Source organism: Gracilinanus agilis, chromosome 4 (genome assembly GCF_016433145.1).
Source record: "Gracilinanus agilis isolate LMUSP501 chromosome 4, AgileGrace, whole genome shotgun sequence".
In the NCBI taxonomy this organism is placed as follows: domain Eukaryota; kingdom Metazoa; phylum Chordata; class Mammalia; order Didelphimorphia; family Didelphidae; genus Gracilinanus; species Gracilinanus agilis.
Genome location: NC_058133.1, coordinates 40,063,064 through 40,083,969, shown reverse-complemented (window position 1 = coordinate 40,083,969; position 20,906 = coordinate 40,063,064). Strand labels below are relative to the sequence as shown.

The 20,906-nt window shown below is 37.3% G+C and overlaps 1 protein-coding gene across 1 annotated transcript in view; it reads left to right on the top strand.

Annotated features, from left to right (window-relative positions):
* The window catches only part of PKN2 (protein kinase N2), a 191,495-nt gene that overhangs the window by 164,373 nt on the left and 6,216 nt on the right, over window positions 1-20,906 (top strand). Inside the window, exons 16-19 of the mRNA XM_044674359.1 lie at window positions 567-743; window positions 1,322-1,384; window positions 2,370-2,446; window positions 8,111-8,253. Of these exons, the coding sequence (XP_044530294.1) occupies window positions 567-743; window positions 1,322-1,384; window positions 2,370-2,446; window positions 8,111-8,253 (460 nt within the window). The remainder of the gene's footprint in view (window positions 1-566; window positions 744-1,321; window positions 1,385-2,369; window positions 2,447-8,110; window positions 8,254-20,906) is intronic.

The following is a 20,906-nucleotide window of genomic DNA, read 5'->3' as shown; positions in this document are numbered from 1 at the left end:
CTTTGTTGTCAAACCTTACCTTCTTCCAGACTCTCCTGTTTCTGCCCAAAGCTCCATTATTCTTCCAATCTCCAATTCTCCCAATTTCATAACCTTGATATTATCCTCTCCTCATCCCACATATTCAGTCAGTTGCCAAATGTTATTGTTTACATCTCCATAATATCTGTTGCATTTTGTCCCTTCTCTCTATTCTCACAATCTTATGTCTACCACCTATCATGTAACAGCTTTCCTACCTAACCTATCTATCTCCTCTCAAACTCTTGACTTCATGCTTCTCTAGAATAAAATACAAATACTTCTTTTTGTCCATTGAAGCCCTTCATCATTTGAGGGCCCCACCCCACCCCCATAATTTTATCTTGCAGATAGCTTGTTTTTTGCATAGTTTGCGTATATCCCTCAACAGCCAGAGAACTGCTTGAAGTTAGTTGAAGTTTTTTGCCTTTCATGGTATTCCCAGCACTTTTTAATGAATGCTAATTTACTGATAGACTGCTATTTATCCATTATAACTTTTAAATGTTTGATTACTGAATTGCCCTTTTAATGCTCTTTTGCAGCCTCATGTGTGAAAAGCGAATTTTTGAAACTGTGAATAGTGTAAGGCATCCCTTTTTGGTGAACCTTTTCGCTTGTTTCCAAACCAAAGAGCATGTTTGCTTTGTAATGGAATATGCTGCCGGTGGGGACCTAATGATGCACATTCATACTGATGTCTTTTCTGAACCAAGAGCTGTGTAAGTGTGCTTTTAGACCTTTCTCTGCTTTTTAGAAGTATTTTTTTCCCCAAAAAAAGTACATCAAACCGATTTCTTCTTTAAGGATAACTCTATGTAGTTAATATTAAAGCTCTCCTGATGTTCTTTTTATACTTTTACCTATGCTAATAATGCCTACATACTCTTTATTCATGGTAATAAGAAAGAACTGCCCAAAATCACAAATGACATTTTGACTGACTTTGCTTGTTGATTGAAGTAGCTCAAACATATCAGACTTTTAGGATAAGTTAACAAAGAAATGATGGGAAGTTAAAACATCTTCAAACCTTACAGTTTCATATGACTTCTAGAGCTTCTTCTGTTTTCTTGAACTTCTGCCAGTTCATTTAAAGCTTTGCCAAGAAACTATATAAAATCTAGTCTGAATATAAAATATATGTAAATATATTTTGAAATTTCTCCAGTGTATCTACCAATTGTCTGCTCATCATTCAAAGCAAAAACATTTAGAGTCTTCAAAACAGAATGTTATAAATCAAACTCAAAAATCAGTGAAATGTATTAAATCCATTTTGCTTTAATTCTTTAAACAGGTTTTATGCTGCATGTGTAGTTCTTGGATTGCAATATTTACATGAACACAAAATAGTTTATAGGTAAGTAAATTTTATGCTCTCATCATGGGTTTGGACAAAAAATTGAAGCTAGTTAGACTTTTCCTATTCTTGGTGTTATTTAGGTATATGATTTACTTTTTAAAAGTATGTAAGTTAGCCATTCCAAATAGTTAATACAGTACTTCAAAATAATGACAACAAGTTTTTCTTGGAAATACCTTTTTTTCCCCTATCTTTTTCCTTTTCCCCAATTAAAAGAGCTAAGGATAGTTGAACCCAGACTGTCACAACTATAGAGCATGCTTAATTTTTCCCTTTCAAATGAGATATTAAAGTAAACTTGCTTAGACCAAGGTAGGGAAAGGCCAATCAAATTTATAGGACAGTTCATCGACATTAAAAATCTCACTACTTTCAAAGAAATCCGTAATTCATAAGTGCCAAGGAGGTATTACTAAGTAAAAGACTCTAGATATAGATAATAATAATTTATGATTAGCATCAATAAAATTACTTTGGTGATATCCTTATAAAACATGTTCTCTTAAGTAGGTTAAATATGCTCTCTACAAATTACTTCAGACCACTTATTAACTTGACAAATCCTATCTTCGTATATAACGCAAAGTTAAACTTTGTTCAAGTCAAACAGTCACAAATTCTAAATTAGTGGAGACCAAATTTGATGAGATCTTATGGCAATGAAATTCCCTTTAATTTTCAAGTGAAAAAACACTCCTTCCTTGAGTATGCTCCTTTTTCCTTAACAGAAAAAACTGAAATCTCATTTATCATATTTGCAAGCAAAGCAGTAGTAAGTATAGCCAAAAAAGAGGTGAAAAAAAAAATCAAATTCTTCAATAGAGCATTTGAATCCCCAGTCATAACATGGAAAACCTGTACTTGATAAAGAAAATATTTGGCCAGTTATTACTGAAGGAATTTATTTTTTTAAACCATATTATATATTCATTTCGTTACATTAATTTTAATTTCTTTTCCATTTCTTTTTTTCCCCACATAGAGATTTGAAGTTAGATAACTTGTTGCTAGATACAGAGGGCTTTGTGAAAATTGCTGATTTTGGTCTTTGCAAAGAAGGTAATTTACTTTTATTGAAGTTATTTTTCAAAGCCTCATTGTTCCTTTGTATTTTGGTAGTTACCACTTTTGCTTATGGAAAAGGAAGGTACATTTTTCAAGGTCTTTATTTCTGTCTTGATTAAACATCCTCTGGGTTGTCCATACATATATGTTATCCTATTTTTAGGTATTTCACAAAAGTTTCAAGCTGAAAGAGACTTTACAGGCAATTTAATCTGACCCTCCACTTTTGAATATTAGAAGATTGGAAAGAGATTGAATGACTTGCCCAATAAGGGCAAAGCCATATTTGGAATACAGGTGTTTTTTTTTCCTCCCACTTCAGTATTCCTTCAGCTTCATAACGATTCCTCACTTCTCACATTGGCATTGTTGAATAACTGAGCTCTTGGCTATGTCATCTTGAGAAACTAGCATTCTTCCTGTATAATTGTCTTAATAGAAAAACACAAGCACCCAATAGGCTGCCAATTGATCCTGTCCCTGTTGAGCATTGTACAAAAAGAATTATGAAGGCCCAGTACCCTATTTTTTTTTTAAAGATACATAAAAATCAGTTTCTTCTTCATTAATTAAATGAATCTCTAATCTCATCAGTGTGGGTCCTGTTTCCATCAGTACAGTTGGCAATCTCTACATGCCGTCTCATTCCTTCTCTGTGATTTTTGTTTGTGTTTTCCATAGATTTTTATGCAGTGTCTACTTAACTAGAATCCTTCCTTTAAATCATTGTACACTTTATGCATACAAGTAGAAAATGGTAACTCTCCATATGTTCTTTCTTGTTCTTGGCATATCCCTAGTCTGCCTCCTTTTCCTGTCATCCATTTCTTCAATAATGTCCCTTCCTCATGAACTTCTTATGCACAGGTTCTCTTTGGAAATACACTATATACTATTCATCTCCATTATGCATCCTTTCATGGTACTTTGCTTTATTCATTTTATTTAGTGTGTGTCTGTGTGTGTATACTTTGATTCTTCTTTGATTGAGTATTCCTAAATTTGCAAACATAAAATTGTCAGAAAAATATTTTTGTTGAAAAAAATTGGCCTTTGCACTAGGAAATAGCCAGAGATTATTAAAACTAGTTAATTGAAAAAATAATTTATTAAGTGTTTCCTTTGTGCTCAGCTCTGGCAGAGAGCATTAAGGATCACAAAGCAATCAAGCAAGACAGTCTTTGCTCTCAAGAAACTTTTAATTGAGGAAGATAGCACATAATGAGGAACTGAGGAGGAGGTATTTTGGGATGGAGGGGAATATTGTGGATTTGGCTAGGAAATTATGTGGAAGCCTGGTTCCAGATAAGATGAGTTAAAAGTTCATTTAACAGAGTCTTGACACCAAAGGAGACAATATGTATGCAAACTTTAAAGTTCTCTGTAGAAATTTGAACTGTTTGGTACCATGAAGTTTTTCGAATGTTACCTAGCCATTTCTCCTTTTTTAGTTCTGGGCAGTATTCATTAGTCATCTGTAGTGTCTTTCCCAGAGATTATACACATACACACACATAATTCATATGAATGTGTGTGTGTGTGTGTGTGTGTGTGTGTGTGTGTGTGTGTGTGTGTACTCAAGGGANTGTGTGTGTGTGTGTGTGTGTGTGTGTGTGTGTGTGTGTGTGTGTGTGTGTTCACTCAAGGGAATGGTCTTCCAGCTATACATCATAGTCAGGAAAATAAGCATTTTTCATCTATTTCCCTGTGTGGATTGTTAAAGCAGTCTCTTGAGTAGTCACAGATATCATTGTGGCTCTATTGTGTTCTGGGTCTTGATGTAGTCAGCACAGTATCCTAAAAATAGAATAGTCTCTTATCCATTTGGACCTTGCTTCTGTCCATCATAATGGCAGTTACCTTGCCTTGTTTGATACCAATAAGCAGTTATTAACATGTTTATATTAATAAGTAGATGTGTCTGTGTTGCATCTTTTAAGGGTCTTCCATGATTCTAACATAATCATGAATGATAATTTGTTTTTTGTTTTAAAAAAAGTTTTTAAGGCTTGGTTTTATTACCTGCAGAAGATGTTATTTTTGTGCTAGGAAAACAGTGGTAGCTCAGTGGATTGAGAGCCAAGCTTAGAGACGGGAGGTCCTAGGTTCAAATCTGGCCTCAGACACTTCCTAGCTGTGTGACCCTGGGCAAGAAGCTTTTGCCTAACCCTTGCCACTCTTCTGCTTTAGAACGAAGACACAATATTAGTATTGATTCTAAGATGGAAGGTTAGGGAAGGAAGGAAGGAAGGAAGGAAGGAAGGAAGGAAGGAGAAGAGAAAAGAAGAGAGAGGAGAAGGAAGGAGAGCAGAGGAGTCTTAAATTCTCTGTACTTTTCAGCCAACTGTGACTATAAAGATGTGGCCTGGTAGTAGAGAATCACTTATGACAGTCTTGCTGTCCTATTTCATGTTTTCTTCAGTGGTATCTATGATATTTAAATTATTCTTAAAAAGGTGAGAAAGTAAACTCTAGTTAATGACTGTAGTTAATGAAGGTTTCTCATTTCCCTTTTTTCAATAGTAACATGACCTGCAATCTTCATGTCCTTCTGGATTCTTGCCTCCCCTGAGAGGGTGTTTTCAGGGTTGGATCAGTGCCAAGCATGGATCTCCTCACTTGGAAATTGTTTTGGTCCCTTTTTCTGCCGTCCTCAGATAGAAAGCTGACAATCCCAGAGATGTCCTCTGTTTTAGCACTGCAAGTTCTATCTGATGAGGCTCACTTGAATCTCCTTCCAAACTAGTCTAGTTTGCATTTGCAGACTTTCACCATCTTCTTTGGTAGTATTTCTACATGAGTGTTTTCTGAAAACCTCAGGCTCATGGATTTAGGAATAGAAGGGATCTTAGAAGCCATTGAGCTCCTTTTATAGGGAAGAAATTGATCTTAGAGAAGTAAACACAGACAGAAAGTGATGGGATTCCCTCCCAGCTCTTCTGGAGCAGAATCTAGTTCTTATTCTTCTGTGTTATGCTATTTTCTAGCAAAGGCATTTTCTAGAATTTCCAAAAAGTCTTCCTGTGCTGACTGCTTTATATTAAGCTTTTGCAAAAAATGATGATAATCCAAATCCAATGTTTGCCTTTTTTTTTTTTAATCTTCCTTTTTTTAATACTTCTGGCTCATTTTATAGATCAAGATGATGCTGTTGCATTTATTTAATATCTTCTTATCATTTGCCTCCTAAATTGATTTTTATCTTCCCTTTAAGTTAGTGGTCCAAATGTACAGAGCTAAATTCAATGATTCCCACATTAGTAGCCAGTTTCCTTTGTTTCTGTTGATAAACTCTTGGTTTTTTTTTTTTTTTTTTTTTTTTTTTTTTTAACTTCTCGATGCTTGTCATATCCAGTATTGATGAACTCTTCTACCTGTGTAAGAATGGAACAAGTCAGCCCTTTGGAGCCCTATGCAGCACTCTAGGTTTATAAATTACTGAACAGTATGAGACTTGGAAGTAATCTGCAGTCCTTAGTCACAATTTCGAATATACTTGTCACCAGCTTCACAGCAAAGGCTCTGAATTTCATAATTGTCAACTTTTGAGGAAGAGATTTGCCAAATTCTTGTAGAATTATTCTGTCTCATCATCTTGTTCAACAAATGCTGGAGCCACAGTTATCTTGATGATGATCTTTTTGCATATTAATGCTGTAAGAGACAGATACAAAAAGTATAAAATGGCATCTCTATGTCTTTGGCCATTTGATGGAAACCATTCTACCAGGTTTCAGTTTGCCTCTTAATTGTGAACCATTTCTCCTTCTTGTCTCATTCCTTTTTTTTCTCCTATTTTTGTTTTTGTGTCTAATTGCATGAAGATGAATATTGATTTGATTTAGTTGTTCCAGTAATTTCAGTTCATTGGCCATCTTATCAGAGATCCCTCATTTAGATAGAATGCTCCAGTTTAAATAATTATTAAGAAGACTGTCTGAGGGCTATTTCGACTATATAGAGCCTAGATTGCTGCTTGAGGCCACTGACTTGCTCAGAATCAGTCAGGACATGTCAGAGGCAGAACTTGAGCTTAGGTCTTCCTTATTCTCATGGGCCTAATGGATTTTGTTTAATAATGGGAACTAGCATTTATGTAGTACCTTAAGGTCTGCAAAGCACTTCATATCATCTCTGTGGTATCACAGTATCCATCACACACACTTGCTAGTTGTAAAGATTTAAAAAAAAAAATCTCCATTTTAAAATGGGAAAAATATCAAGTATGAGGTTTTTTTATTTAATACAACTGAGGTCAGAGATCCAATTTGAAAGTAATAAATGGAAATAATGCCTACTGGGTACAGAGACATCAAATATTTTTTCTTACCAATAGCCTTTATAAGGTACTTCACAGACAAGATTGAAAATACTTGCCACTTAAGTGAGCTCTCTTTCAGCTTCCTTTGAGTGAATCGATTATAATAATTGACAGAGTGTATATATATACATATATGGACAACATACAAAATGAAAGTTAACTGTGGCATAATGGGTTCAGAGCCAGCCTGAGAGGAAGATGTAGGTTCAAACTCGGACACACACTGTCTCTGGACCCTCAAATCCCCCAGGCAGCTCTTGAAGAATTAAAAGTGGAGGAGACAGATACTGATGTGCACTGGTAAAAGGTATTTCCTCAATGGGAGTAGATTATTCTGATGAAATTACAGGTTCACGTTCTTTCCACTTCCTTTTCCCCTTCATCACCCCTCCCAGAAAATACAGTATGTAAAAATATAGGCATGTAATTTACTGTTGATAAAACAGTCAAGCCAGAAGAATTCCAGTTGAAGTGACATATATCAATTTGTTGTGGTAGAGAACAAGACACCAGAATAAGAGGCAGGAAACGGAATCTTTTTGCTTTTTCTATTAAATTACTTCCTTCCTGATTTTTAGCAGGTTACTTGAAGTATCAAATACTTATGGAGAGTTTATTTGTAAAATGCAGATATTCTTCTGTACCCTCCTTAAAACTATTTAATGGATTCATGAAATTTTGCTTGTTTGTTTGTTTTTAAGTAGTAATGTAAAAGGTTTTCTTTCAGCCTTTTGGAAATATCTTTTATAATAAATGCTTATTATTGACAATACATATCACCAGCTTGTACCATGTAGATTTGATGATTACATGTGTAAATTATAGGAATAGGCACATAGAAAATGAATTGACCTAAATGTTATTCTTACATTGTGTGACAAATTTATCTGTGTAAAACCATGGTTAACACATGATTTTCCAGAAACTGTCTAGATTTTGGATTTTTATTCTTATTATTTAATAGGAATTTATTCAATCTAGTTTGCTTTTCATGTTATATATGTTGTATTATCTTCACTAAAAGAAAGAAATTAGTTTAAGGGAGTACTGAGAACAGAAAATAGTTTTAATGATATTATTTTGAATTAAATTTATTTTTTCCTCAATTATTCAGAATGAGTTGACTGTTACACGTTTACCTACAAACTGTGGGCATTTCACTCATCAGAAAATGATGAGGCAAGAATGTTCTGGGAGAAGTGTCAGTGACACAAGTTTTACATCTCCCTACGTATTTTTTATTCAAGAAGATGCCAACTACTTTTTGTATTAGTTCTAGAGAGGGGGAAAGAGCATATGAGGTATCTAAGAAGTGGTTTGGTTTTTCTGTTTTTCAGGAATGGGCTTCGGAGACAGAACAAGCACATTTTGTGGCACTCCAGAATTTCTGGCTCCAGAAGTATTGACTGAAACATCTTATACAAGAGCCGTGGACTGGTGGGGGCTCGGTGTGCTCATATACGAAATGCTGGTTGGAGAGGTAAGCAGCTGTCAATGATGCATCCTGGGTAGAAAAGAAGATTGCAACAGACACCTCGTATGCTTTACACCATCTCACTCTGGATATCTGCAGCCTAGGAAAAAGGGAAAACTTGGTTCTTGGCTTCATACTTCTTCATAGCTTACCACAGCTGCCTCTAGAATGCTTCTGATGCCTGCTACTGTCTTTGCATAGGACACCAGACTAGGGCAAGACCCGGCATATGCCACAGCAAAGTATATCAGTTTGCAAAAGCCTTCATCAGAAATCAAGTCCAAAATTAACACTAGCTATCCCCCAAATTAAAAAGGCAACATTTAAGGCAAAAAAGTTCTTTTCTGTCTTTTGTAAATTAAGTTCACATTTTAAGTGAACTTTGTGGAGAGAACAAATCTATACCTAGAAATTCTTGCCACTTTTAAGAGTAAGATATCCTAAAATTATAGAATCCTAATATCATGTCTATCATGTCATAACTTATATATTCTAAAGTTGGGTAGATGAACTTTGCTGTAAAGTTTTTTTCAGTTTCTTGAGAAATCTTCAAGTATTAACCAAGTAATACTCTTCATGGCTTCTGAGACTGCAGTGAAGGTCGTCCCCTGTTTTAGTCCTACCTAGAATGCTGCGCTTCTACCCTATACAGAGCAGTAGCTGAGGTTATACTGGATTTACACGTGCACATCACTTGGCATCAGTCACCAAAATCAAGTGGAAAACCTTTCCCTGTATGGAAACTTGGGGTGGGCTTGGATTACTATTCTTAAAAAAATCACCTAATTTTGTTTTTGTTTTAATTCTCCCCAAAATTGAAGAGCATGTAATAAATGCTAGTAGTGTAATCTCGATGGCTCCTAGATCTACTAGAATTGCTTGCTAGAATCTTCCAGAATCTGCCTTAAAGATCTAGTCATAAATGTTGCTCGTAGCTAGATTCTGATGGGCTCTTTTTTTTTTTTTTTTTTTTTTTTTTTTTTTTTTTTTTTTTTAAACTCCTACCTTCTATCTTAGAATCAACACTTAAGTTGATTCCAGGGCATAAGAGGGGTTAGCAATTGGGGTTAAGTAACTTACCCAGGGAGGGTCATACAGCCAGGAAGTATCAGGTCATGTTTGAACCCAAGACCTCCCATTTCTAGGCTTGGCTTTCCATTCACTGAGGCTCCAATGGACTTTTAAATTTTTTTAAATAGTACTGTGTTTAAGTTGGTATTCAAGGTAATTTTCTTAAATACTTTATTGGGTCTATAATCTTATCAATGTAGAATTCCTTCAGCATTTTATTTTATTTTACTTCATTTTTTAAATTAAATTAAATTTTATTTTATTTTATTTTTAAACCCTTACCTTCCATCTTGGAGTCAATAATGTGTATTGGTTCCAAGGCAGAAGAGCGGTAAGGGTAGGCAATGAGGGTCAAATGACTTGCCCAGGGTCACACCAGCTGGGAAGTGTCTGAGGCCAGATCTGAACCTAGGACCTTCCATCTTTAGGCCTGACTCTCAATCCACTGAGCTATCCAGCTCCCCACCTCCTTCAGCATTGTAGATCCAGGTTGTTATGCTTTTTCAGTCTTTATAGATTCTTGGCTATGATCTCCATAAGTTTTCCACAGATGGTCTGCCCAGCGTGTGAGGGTTATCTTTCCTCACATCGTGTGTATTCCAGTAGAGTGTCTGGCTGTCCTGCAGTTATCCCTTACATTCACTATATGACTCATGCACTTCCTTTTCTGGCCTTAAATCTCTTTAATCGCATCTTTTATACCAGAGGTGTCAAACCTGCAGCTCTCAAGCCTCATTGTGACCTCCAGCATTCCTGAGTGCAGCCAGAACTAGATTAAAATGTAATTGGGAAATATTTGACCAAATAAAAATGCAGTAAGGCATAAATAATGTTACTATGTGGTTTTCTAAATTAATCTCTGGCCAGCGGGGATCCTTCTGTACAAATTCATGACACCATTTCTATTTTGAGTTTGACACCACTGCTTCCTACCGCTTCTACTCCTCCATTTTCCTTTGAGTAACTCACATCTTTAATTCTTTGGAGATGATATCATTTCATGACCATACAGGTCACCAGTAAATATATCAGTATTAGAGGGGGGGGTCTTTGTTTTAGGGAAAAGATTGGAATGATTTCAAAAACTGATGAATTTCTGAAATGCAGTCCATCCTTTCCCTTCCTAATCAATCATTTCTTCATTCTTCTGTAATAATAGACCATTAAATACTAGGGCTGTCCAGCCTACTACTTTTTATCCAGGCAGTAGTCATTCTTCATTTACTTGGGAGTGGGTATGAGTAGTCAATCAGTAAACATTTACTAAATGGCTTTTGTGGGGTAGGCACTGCACTAAGTGCTAGGGACTCAGGAAAAGGAAGAAGCTTGCCTTGCTCTTGAGGTGCTCCTCATCTAATGGGGAAGAAAACAGGAGGCTTTGGGAAAGGTTTCCTGAAAAAGGAGGGATTAAAGGTGAAATTTAAAGGTAGCCAGGGGGAGGTCAGTGGTGGGAACAGAGGAGGAAGAACATTCCCGCCCAGGGATGGTGGTGAGAGAGAGCAAGGAGTTGGGGGTGACTTCTTCCTCAAAAGACTGAGGGCCTGGGAGAAGGGCAGTGCCTGGTGTGCTAACAGGGAGGGGTGTCTGTTCAGAGTGTCTGAAAGGCAGTTGGATATGGGAGGCTGGAGGTCAGCATAGGTTAGGACAGGGAAGGTGGAAGTGAGAATTGTCAGCATAGAACTCTTGAGCAATTATAGTCTCTGTTCATGTTCCAGGGCATGTAAACATTTATTATCTACAGTATGTATGGTCAGAAAATCTAAATTTCCTGCCTTCAAGTTTCCATTCTTCTAAGGAGATATATTTACACAAGAAAATACAGTACAATTACTTTGATAAGCAAATACAGTACAAATTATATAGATCATTTTTAGGAGAGGGTGCCAGTAACTGAGGTGGGGAGGGGAGGAGGCCTTTTGTAGGAAGTGACACTTATTGCTTTGAAGGAAGGTAGAGGGTGTGCAAGGGGGAACTGAGAAGTGAATTAAAGGCAGCAGGCCCAGAGGGGAGATTGGAAGGTCTTCTCTGGAGAATAGCTAGAGTCATGGGTCAGTTCAGATAGAATGGAAAATGTGTGGAGGGAAGTAATAAGAAATAATGAGAGACACATAAATGGGACCCAGATTGTGGAGAGCTTTAAATTTACCCAGCTGAGAATTCTATATTTCATCCTAAAGGCATTGCAGATGGGTGACAGGATCAGAACTATACAAATATCACCTTGAAATTTAAGTCCAGGAGGTATTCAGGAGAAGAGAGAAGGCTAACCCTCATTTCTTAGCACAGTGCCTGGCATATGATAACTACTTCATAAATGCTTGCTTCTTAACTTGACTCCTTAACTGAGAAAGTAGAGGCCCTGCATCCCAAGTTCCTGTGCCTCCCCTACTCCAAACCTCAGAATCCCTATTCATCCTCCATTCTCTTTTTTTTTTTTTTTGATCCTGTCTCAGCAAAAAAAGCCTTTTCCTTTTTAAGTTTAACCCTTCCAAGTATACTCTTCCAAATTCTCTTCCCACCTAAGGAGTTGATAGAACACTGAACCTGAAGTCAGGAAATTTTTAACTTTAAACCTGGTCTCAGATACCATCTGTGTGATGCTGGGCAAGTCACTTATCCTGTTTGCTTCCAAGGATGTTATAAGGATGAAACAAGATAATATTTACAAAAGGCATAGCACGTAGTAGGCATTTACTAAGTCTTATTAAACAAACCTGTTACAAATATGTAGTGAAGCAAAACAAAATTTCATTAGCCATGTCTCCTTCCAACCTCCCACCCAAATGCTTCTGTTCTATTCCAAATCTATAACGCTTATCTGGAAGTGAATAGCATAGCATGGGGTCCTCTGGAATTAGGGTTTGGGTTGATGAGAGTTTCTAAGTCTTTCAGTCGTTTATATCTTCAAAGTAATCTTTACAGTTACATTTACTTTATGTTTATCTTACAAACTTTTCTCCTGATTCTGTTCATTTCACTCTGCATTAGTTAATATGAGTCTACCCAGATATTTTGTTTGTTTTTAAACCCTTACCAGAAGGGTTACTATGTATTGGTTCTAAGGCAGAAGATTGGTAAGGGTAGGCAAAGGGGGTCAAGTGACTTGCCCAGGATTACACAGCTGGGAAGTGTCTGAGTTCAGATTTGAACCCAGGACTTTTTTTTTTTTTTTAAACCAGATTTGAACCTGTATCTGGGTCTTACTCTCAATTCACTGAGCCACCCCAGTTGCCCCCATACCCAAGGATTTTTTTAAAGCTTTCTCCTTCATCATTTCCTTTAAAACAATAACATTCCAACATATACCTTCACTGTTCAGCCATTCTGCAATTGATAGGCATCCTCTCAGTTTCTAAATTCTTTGACACCAAGAAAAGAGTTGTTTGTTTTCATTTTGAGACCTTTGAGAAAGTTGCTAGAGGATTATTTCCACTTTGTCTTCTAGTTCTAAGAGAATCTCAGCTTTTTTTTTTAAAGAGGTTTTGTTTTTTTTTTTTTTAAACCGTTACCTTCCATCTTGGAGTCAATACTGTGTATTGGCTCCAAGGCAGAAGAGTGGTAAGGGTAGGCAATGGGGGTCAAGTGACTTGCCCAGGGTCACACAGCTGGGAAGTGTCTGAGGCCAAATTTGAACCTAGGACCTCCCGTCTCTAGGCCTGGCTCTCAAACCACTGAGCCACCCAGCTGCCCCCTAAAGAGTTTTTTAAAGAAGATATCTTAAGTTCATTATTTTGGTCATAGTTGTTCAGATAATCTAATGATGCAATTTTTTTCCCTCTTTGTCTAGATTCCAGGTCAGTCATTTCTGTTATGAGATATCATATAGTTTTGTTTTTTTTGAGTCTTTTGATTTTGTTTTAAAGTTTATTATTTTATAGAGATAGTCATTAGTTTCTGTTTGATCCATCCTAGTTTTCAGGGCATTTGTTTCTTAGGTAAGGTATACCTCTTGTGCCAAGCTATTCCCCTTCTCATTCTTTCACAGTTCTCGTTTCTTTTTTGATTTTTTTCCTTGAGCATTCCCATTTATAAAAAATCTTTTAACATTTTCTTAATTCTTCATCTCTTTCAGAAATTCTAGTTGAGCTTGTGTTTGTTTTCCTGTGAGGCTTTCCTTATAGATTATTTGAAATCCTTCCAGCTTTTTGTCTCAAGGGTCCCTGTCACCTTTTTATGATAGGATTCTTTTTAGTGTTTGTTCATTAATCTTCCAGCCCTCTTTCTGGTATTAGACTTTACAAATAAGGTCCAAGCTCTGCACCATTCTCAAGTGAATGTCTGGGCTGGTCCTGATGTTGCTTTCTTGTAATATTGATTATTATTTATTATTCTTATATCTCAGGGACAGCTCAGGCTGGGAATCTGCAAGTTTTCCCAAAGTGATCTGATCCAAGGCAAAATCTAATCTCTGATTAACATGTCTGTAGGCTTCCTGTGGTTGGAGTTCTGATGGGCTGCAGTTGTATCCAATACCTGTCAATCAGCTAGCTGGGCCCAAAGGGACAGAAGTTCAAGCTTTCTTTGATCTTGGGCTATCCTGCTGAGGTCAGAGCCACAAAGCTGCAGCTGGCTTTTGAGTGTACTCCTTACCTGTAACCACTGCTCACCATGGGTCCATGACCCAGAGCTTCTGCTTGCATCTCTTCCTGGAACTTGCATGAAATCAGTCTTCTGTGGGGTCTAGAATCTCTTTTTGTCCTTAAATCCTTATATACTATTCTTATGCTAGAATACTCCATGAAGCTTTTCCTAGCCAGACCTCTCTGTCTTCTTTTGACAATCTAGGCTAGAAAAAGATCTCATTTTGATTTTTCCCCTTCCAGAGGAAGATTCAATCTGGTATGTTTTCTAGATCTGTTTGGAAGTTGGTGGAAGAGAATAGAAAAAGGCTCAACTATATGTCTGTCTATTCTGCCTCTTTGCCTCTATCTCGTTTTTTTGTTTTGTTTTGTTTTTATTTTTTTTTTACAAATTGGAGTATCCTTTCCTCTTTCAGATATTCTTGAGAATCTGTCCTTCAAGACCCTGAAAATTGTCATCTCTCACACAAATATCTTTCATTTTGGGTTCAGTCCATTTGTTTTCTTCATGTGACATATCAGGAATTATGGTGTTAGAAGTCAGATTTAGTTATTCAACTACCAGTGATGGAGAAAAGTTTTGTTATGGAAGGATCCTCTCCTTTTTTCAACTGTCTATTATCCTCAGCTATAAAATGGGAACAATATTAGCACCTACCCTAAGGTTGTTGTGAGGATCAAACTAGGTAACATCTGTAAAAATTGCTTAACATTGCCTCAGGCTCAGATAACAAGCACTTAAAAATTGCTATTCCATTCCTTTCCTTCTCCAGGTTTGATGTCCTCAGAATGATTTGGCTTATGTGGGCCTCATTCAACAGGCTTTTTTATAAACCTGGATATTGTTTTTTCTAACACTTCTAACTATTTTATGAATAATATTTCTCATTGCCCTTCTCATTTTGACCTTTAATTAGTCTCTGCAAAGTTTTAGAAACTAATTTATGTTCTAAACCAATTGGGGGAGTTGCCAATAATTTTATTTCATCACATTTTGTTCAATTTTCATTCCTCTGTCTAGAGGTAATTGACAAATATGGTCTTCTGAGATACTGTAGAAGTTGTGGTCATTTGACCCTTTCTCCCTTATTGTTTCAGAGTGACTTTAGTGTCTGGTAGTAGTCAGGTTAGGAAGTTACTACTGGAAGGAAATGCCTCTAAGTCATTGAGTTATACATCTAGCTCTTAATCACCTGTCAACTGATGAGCAATTTACTATTCACTTTCACACTGCCTTTTTTTCCATTTTGTTACTCATTAACACTTGTAGAAGAATGTAGTTAAGGAAAAGTATCTGAAATTATTTCCTAGTGGTCATTGAAAACATCATAGTCTCATTTTTGTAGCTCTGATAAAAAATGAAGGTTAAAACTATTTGCTAAAAATGAATTTGCAGCATTCAGTTCATTTATGCTTTCCTTATATACATACACACTATTTCAAATAATATGATTTCTGGGTTAAGATACCTGCAGAGTAGTTGCAGAACTTTTACCCTCACCACCACCACCCTGTACCATACCTCAAAAGAACAAAAAGGCCAAGTTCAGATGAACAAAGGGACTCCACAATAGGGCACAGCATCGAAGGTATGTGGGATATGGGCATTTCCATACTATAAGGGGGTGTAAATTAGCTCCCACCAAAATGTGAGCTGATCAAACACTCTACCACCACACTTATAGGGCAGGATTCATAGCTAGTGTCCTAGAATGAAACCAGTGGGGAACAACCTCTAAGTTCTTGGCAGTGGATCAAGAGCACCCCTGAGAGCAGCTAGATCTGAAACCCCAGGAGGCTGAAGAGTGTGCACCTTGGGCATGGAGAGGGGGAGAGAGGAGTGGGGTTGGAGCAGCATACAGCAGAAACCCCACACAGACTCAAAAAGTAGCCTTAGGCAAAAACGCTCCATAGCTCCATACACAGAGAGCTTACCCTCTCCACCCAGATATCTGAAGGAAGTAAGAAACAGCAGAGTAATGGCTAGCAATGCTCAAGAAAAACCAACCAACAAAAAGAAACAAGAAAAAAGCACTAACTCTAGATAATTTTTATATAGAAAAAATCCAGACCACAGAACAGACAGCAGAGGAAGACAAACAAGGAAACACATCCAAACCCTCCCAAAAAAGTGAAAATTGGTCACAAGCTCTTGAAGAGTTCCAATCTGAGATCATGAGAAAGGTGGAAGAGATTTGGCAAGAAAATTGGGAAATAGTTCAAAAAGAAAACAGTTTAAAAGGCAGAATTTCACAATTGGAAATTGAGGTTCAGAAATAAAATTAAATAAGCAAATTAAAGACCAGAAATGACCAGCTGGAAGCTATGAAGAGCCAGATAGACCAGACTGAAAAGGAAAACCAAAAGATTATAGCTGAAAACCAGTCTTTAAAGGCTAGAATTGGGCAAGTAGAAGCCAATGATCTCACAAGACAGCAAGAATTAATAAAGCAAAGTCAAAAGACTGATAAAATAGAAGGAAACATGAAATATCTCAATGAGAAGATGACAGATCAAGAAAACAGATCCAGAAGAGACAACTTGAGAATTATTGGTCTTCCAGAAAAATCAGAGGCAAATAGAAATCTAGATATCATACTATAAGAATTTATCCAAGAAAACTGCCCTGGTGTCCTTGAACAGGAGGGCAAAATAGACATTGAAAGAGCCCATAGAACACCCTTTACACTAAATTCTCAAAAGACAAACCCCAGGAATGTAATAGCCAAATTCTCAAAAGCTTCCAAGTTAAGAAGAAAATATCACAAGAAGCCAGAAAGAGACAATTCAGATATCAAGGAGTACCAACCAGGATTATACAAGATCTGGCAGCCTCCATAGTACAAGACCTCAAGGCTTGGAATATGCTATTCAGAAAGTTAAGAGAATTGGGTCTACAACGAAGGATCACCTAGTCATCAAAACTGACTATATATTTCCAGGGGAAAGTATGGGTGTTTAGCAAAATAGATTTCCAAGTATTGGCAAAGAAGAGACCAGGATTAAATGAAAAGTTTGATATCCAACCACAAAAACCAGGAGAAACATGAAAAGATAAATAAGAGAGGAGAAAGAAAAAAAATTTTTTAAGGATCTTCTTTAAGGGCTTCAGTAAGATCAAATTGCTTATATTCCTATATGGAAAAATGTTATTTGTAACTCTCAAAAATTGTATTCATTATTATAGCAATTAGGAGAACTATACATAGGGAAAGGTTGGGGTATTAAGTGGTCTAAGATGATAAGAAAGGAAGAAAGAGAAAGGGAGGGATTGAGGGAGGGCGGGGGGAATAGGATAATCTGTACCACACAAAGAAATGTATCAGAAGGGGAGGAGAATACTACTATTATAAGAAGGAGAGGAAGAGAGTGTTAATAGGTAATACTTAAAACTTACTCTCAGAGGAATCATTTCTGAGGGGGAAAGAGCAGCTAGATCCATTGGGGTAACAAATTCTATCTTACACTATGGGGAAAATCAGAAGGGAAAAACCAAGGAGGGGAGTGGGGCAGGGACTACATAAAGGGAGGGAAAGAGAGGGGGGAGGGAATCTAATTGACCCTAAAAATAATAATAATAAATAACAAGAGGGGAACAGAAAGGGAGGGGGTGGAAAGGGAAGTAAAATAAGGGTGGGAATTAGGGGGACTTATTAAAAGTAAACCACTGGTTTAAAAGGAAATTGCAAAAGAAGAAAAGGCAGAATTAGGAGAGGACTTCAAAATGTTGAGGAATACACAGATGACAATCATAACTCTAAATGTGAATGTGAATGGGATGAACTCTCCCATAAAACGGAAGCAAATAGCAGAGTGGATTAGAAACCAAAAGCTACTGTATGTTGTCTACAAGAAACATATATGAGGCATGTAGATACACAGAGGGTGAGGGTGAAAGGATGGAACAAAATCTATTGGAATTTACTGAGAAAAAGAATGCAAGGGTTGCAATCTTGATAACTGATAAAGCCAAAGTAAAAATAAATCTGATCAAAAGATATATAGGGAAGGTAATTATATCCTGAAGAAATTACAAAATGTAAAATAAATAATTTTGATTACATAAAACTAAATAGTTTTTGTACAAACAAAACTAATGCAACCAAAATTTGAAGGGAATCAACAAATTAGGAAAAAATCTTTATAACAGAAAAACTGACAAATGTCTAATTACTCAAATATATAAGGAGCTAAATCAATTGTACAAAAATATCAAGCCATTCCCCAGTTGAGAAATGGGCAAGGGACACAAATAAGCAATTTTCAGATAAATCAAAACTATCAACAAACACATGAGAAAGTGTTCTAAATCTCTTATAATTGGAGAAATGCAAATCAAAACAACTCTGAGGTACCACCTCACACCTAGTAGATTGGCTAAAATGACAGCAGGGGAGAATAATGAATGTTGGAGGGGATGTGGCAAAATTGGGAGACTGATGCATTACTGGTGGAGTTATGAACTGATCCAACCATTCTGGATGGCAATTTGGAACTATGCCCAAAGCACTTTAAAAGACTGTCTGCCCTTTGATCCAGCCATAGCACTGCTGGGTTTGTACCCCAAAGAGATCATAAGGAAAAAGATATGTACAAAAATATTCATAGCTGCACTCTTTGTGGTGGCAAAAATCTGGAAAACGAGGGGGTGCCCTTCAATTGGGGAATGGCTGAACAAATTGTGGTATCTGTTGGTGATGGAATACTATTGTGGTCAAAGGAATAACAATATGGAGGAATTCCATGTGAACTGGAACGACCTCCAGGAATTGATGCAGAGTGAAAGGAGTAGAACCAGGAGAACGTTGTACACAGGGAGTGATATACTGTGGTAAAATCGAATGTAATGGACTTCTCTACTAACAGCAATGCAAGAATCCAGAGGAAGGCTGAGGGACTTATGAGAAAGAAAAATAGACACATTCAGAGGAAAAACTGTTGGAGTAGAAACACAGGGAAAAAAACAACTGCTTGAACACATGGGTTGATGGGGATATTATTGGGGATGTAGCTGCCGCTAACCAATTACCCTAGTGTAACTATCAATAATATGGACATAGGTCTTGATCAATGACACATGTAAAACCTAGTGGAATTGTGTGTCAGCTACAGAGGAATGGGGGTGTTTGAGGAGAGGGAAAAAACATGAAACATTTAAATTAAAGAAAATATTCTGAATAAAATAAATTAACTAAAAAAAGACAATAAAAATAAATAATATCCAACCAATTTAGCATATACATAATTTGTCCAGGCTTCCACCAGTCTTGAGATTAGTGGAGTTATCAAAGTAGATAGAAAGATGTACCATATCTCTTTCTTTTCTCTAAGTCAAGTGGGAATGAAGGTGCCAGACTTGGAATTTTGTCTAGATTAAACTAAGCAACTTGCCCCAAATCACAGAATCTGAAAAGTTAGAAAGGACTTTGATAGCCATCTAGTTTACCTATACCTAAAAAAGACCTAGCAAGCAGATATCTAGACTCCACTTGAAGGCCTGAGGAAGGAGACACCTCTGCCTCTTCTTGAGGCATCTCATTCCACTTTTGAACTTTGCTGACTATTAGGAAGTTTTTCCTGTCATGAAGCTTAAATTTCTGTCCTCTAAAACCAAGAGGAAAAAGTAGTTCATGCTCTTTACTTGAAGTTAGCTCTCATCTGAGGCTTCTATTCTCTAGTCTACATATCCTCAGTATTTGGTTTGAAAGAAAAGTGTGAAGAGGAGAGTTATTAGTCTGCAGGCCAAAATGAGAGTCTACTGAGCTGAGCTATTGTGCTGAGCTCATTGTTAGATGCCTGTGAGACCTGGACAGTCACGCCAGAAAATAGAACCACTTCCATTTGAATTGTTTTAAGAAGATTCTGAAGCTCACTGGGCAAAATGAGTTACTGGACCTCAAGGTCTCTTCTTGAGCTAATCTGCCAGACATTCCATCTCTGATTCAGAGAGCAACTCCAATGGGCTAGCTATGTTGTTCAAATGCCAAACACACATTTACTGAAAAGATTATTATATGGAAAACTTGGCACAAGGCCCACACTCCCTCCAAGGGCAAGAGTGGTACAAGGACATTCTCAAGGTTTCTCTGGAAAACTTTGATCTTGATCATGAGATCGTGAGACAGTGCTGGGCCAGGACCCTCCAACGTGGCTTGAAAGAAACATGAGATGCACAAAGGTAGAGGCATCTTTGCCGCAGCTATTTGTGTCTAGCTTGTGCTGGCACCTTCCAGGCCGCAGCTGAACAACCTGTACCCTGACTCCAGCATTGTTGTGTCCTTGTGCTTTTCAGTTATGAAGGACAAATTGCCCATGAAACGGACTTGGGTCTCCTGTCATCCTGGTCGCCCTTCTCTGGGCACTGTCTGGTTTTTTACTGTCCTTCCTAAGCTGGAGTGCCCAGAGTGGAAGATAAAAACTAGATTAGGCCAGCGAGCGGAGGGCATGCTGCAACTATTCCCTTCTTTTTCCTTGATGTTGTCTCATCCTGGAACTTGTCTCAGCCCCCAGGGCCTCCTTGCCTTGTATCTGGCCTCCTCGCCTTGTATCCAGCCTCCCCTGTGACCTTCTCAATATGGAGTGACACTGCGAGGTTTCCCCTCTCCTCAGGAGGAGTTACTAAGATGGGCCTTACTCCTGACCCTGTTCCAAACTTCTGGACTTCAGACTATGTTATCTGGAATCCTTAAGGATGGTCACGAATTGCTTAGTTCTTATCTTTCTGAGCACTAAAACTTTTTTTTTTAATTTAACCATCTTAGAGAGAATATCTTTCTAAAATAAATTACAAAGTTCTCCACTCTTTTTGGATGGTGAATGTGTAAACAGAACAAACCTGTTAGTCCATGAGCACAGGGAATTCCTGATGAGAAAACTACCAAGGCAGATTGGCCCGTGCTCTCCTAACGTCTGAATTCCAGAGGTTGGACTCAGACTATCTCACCCACTTCTCTGCCCACCGCACCGTCTGTCCCTCTCTGAATTCTTCAAAAGAACATCCTGGGCCAA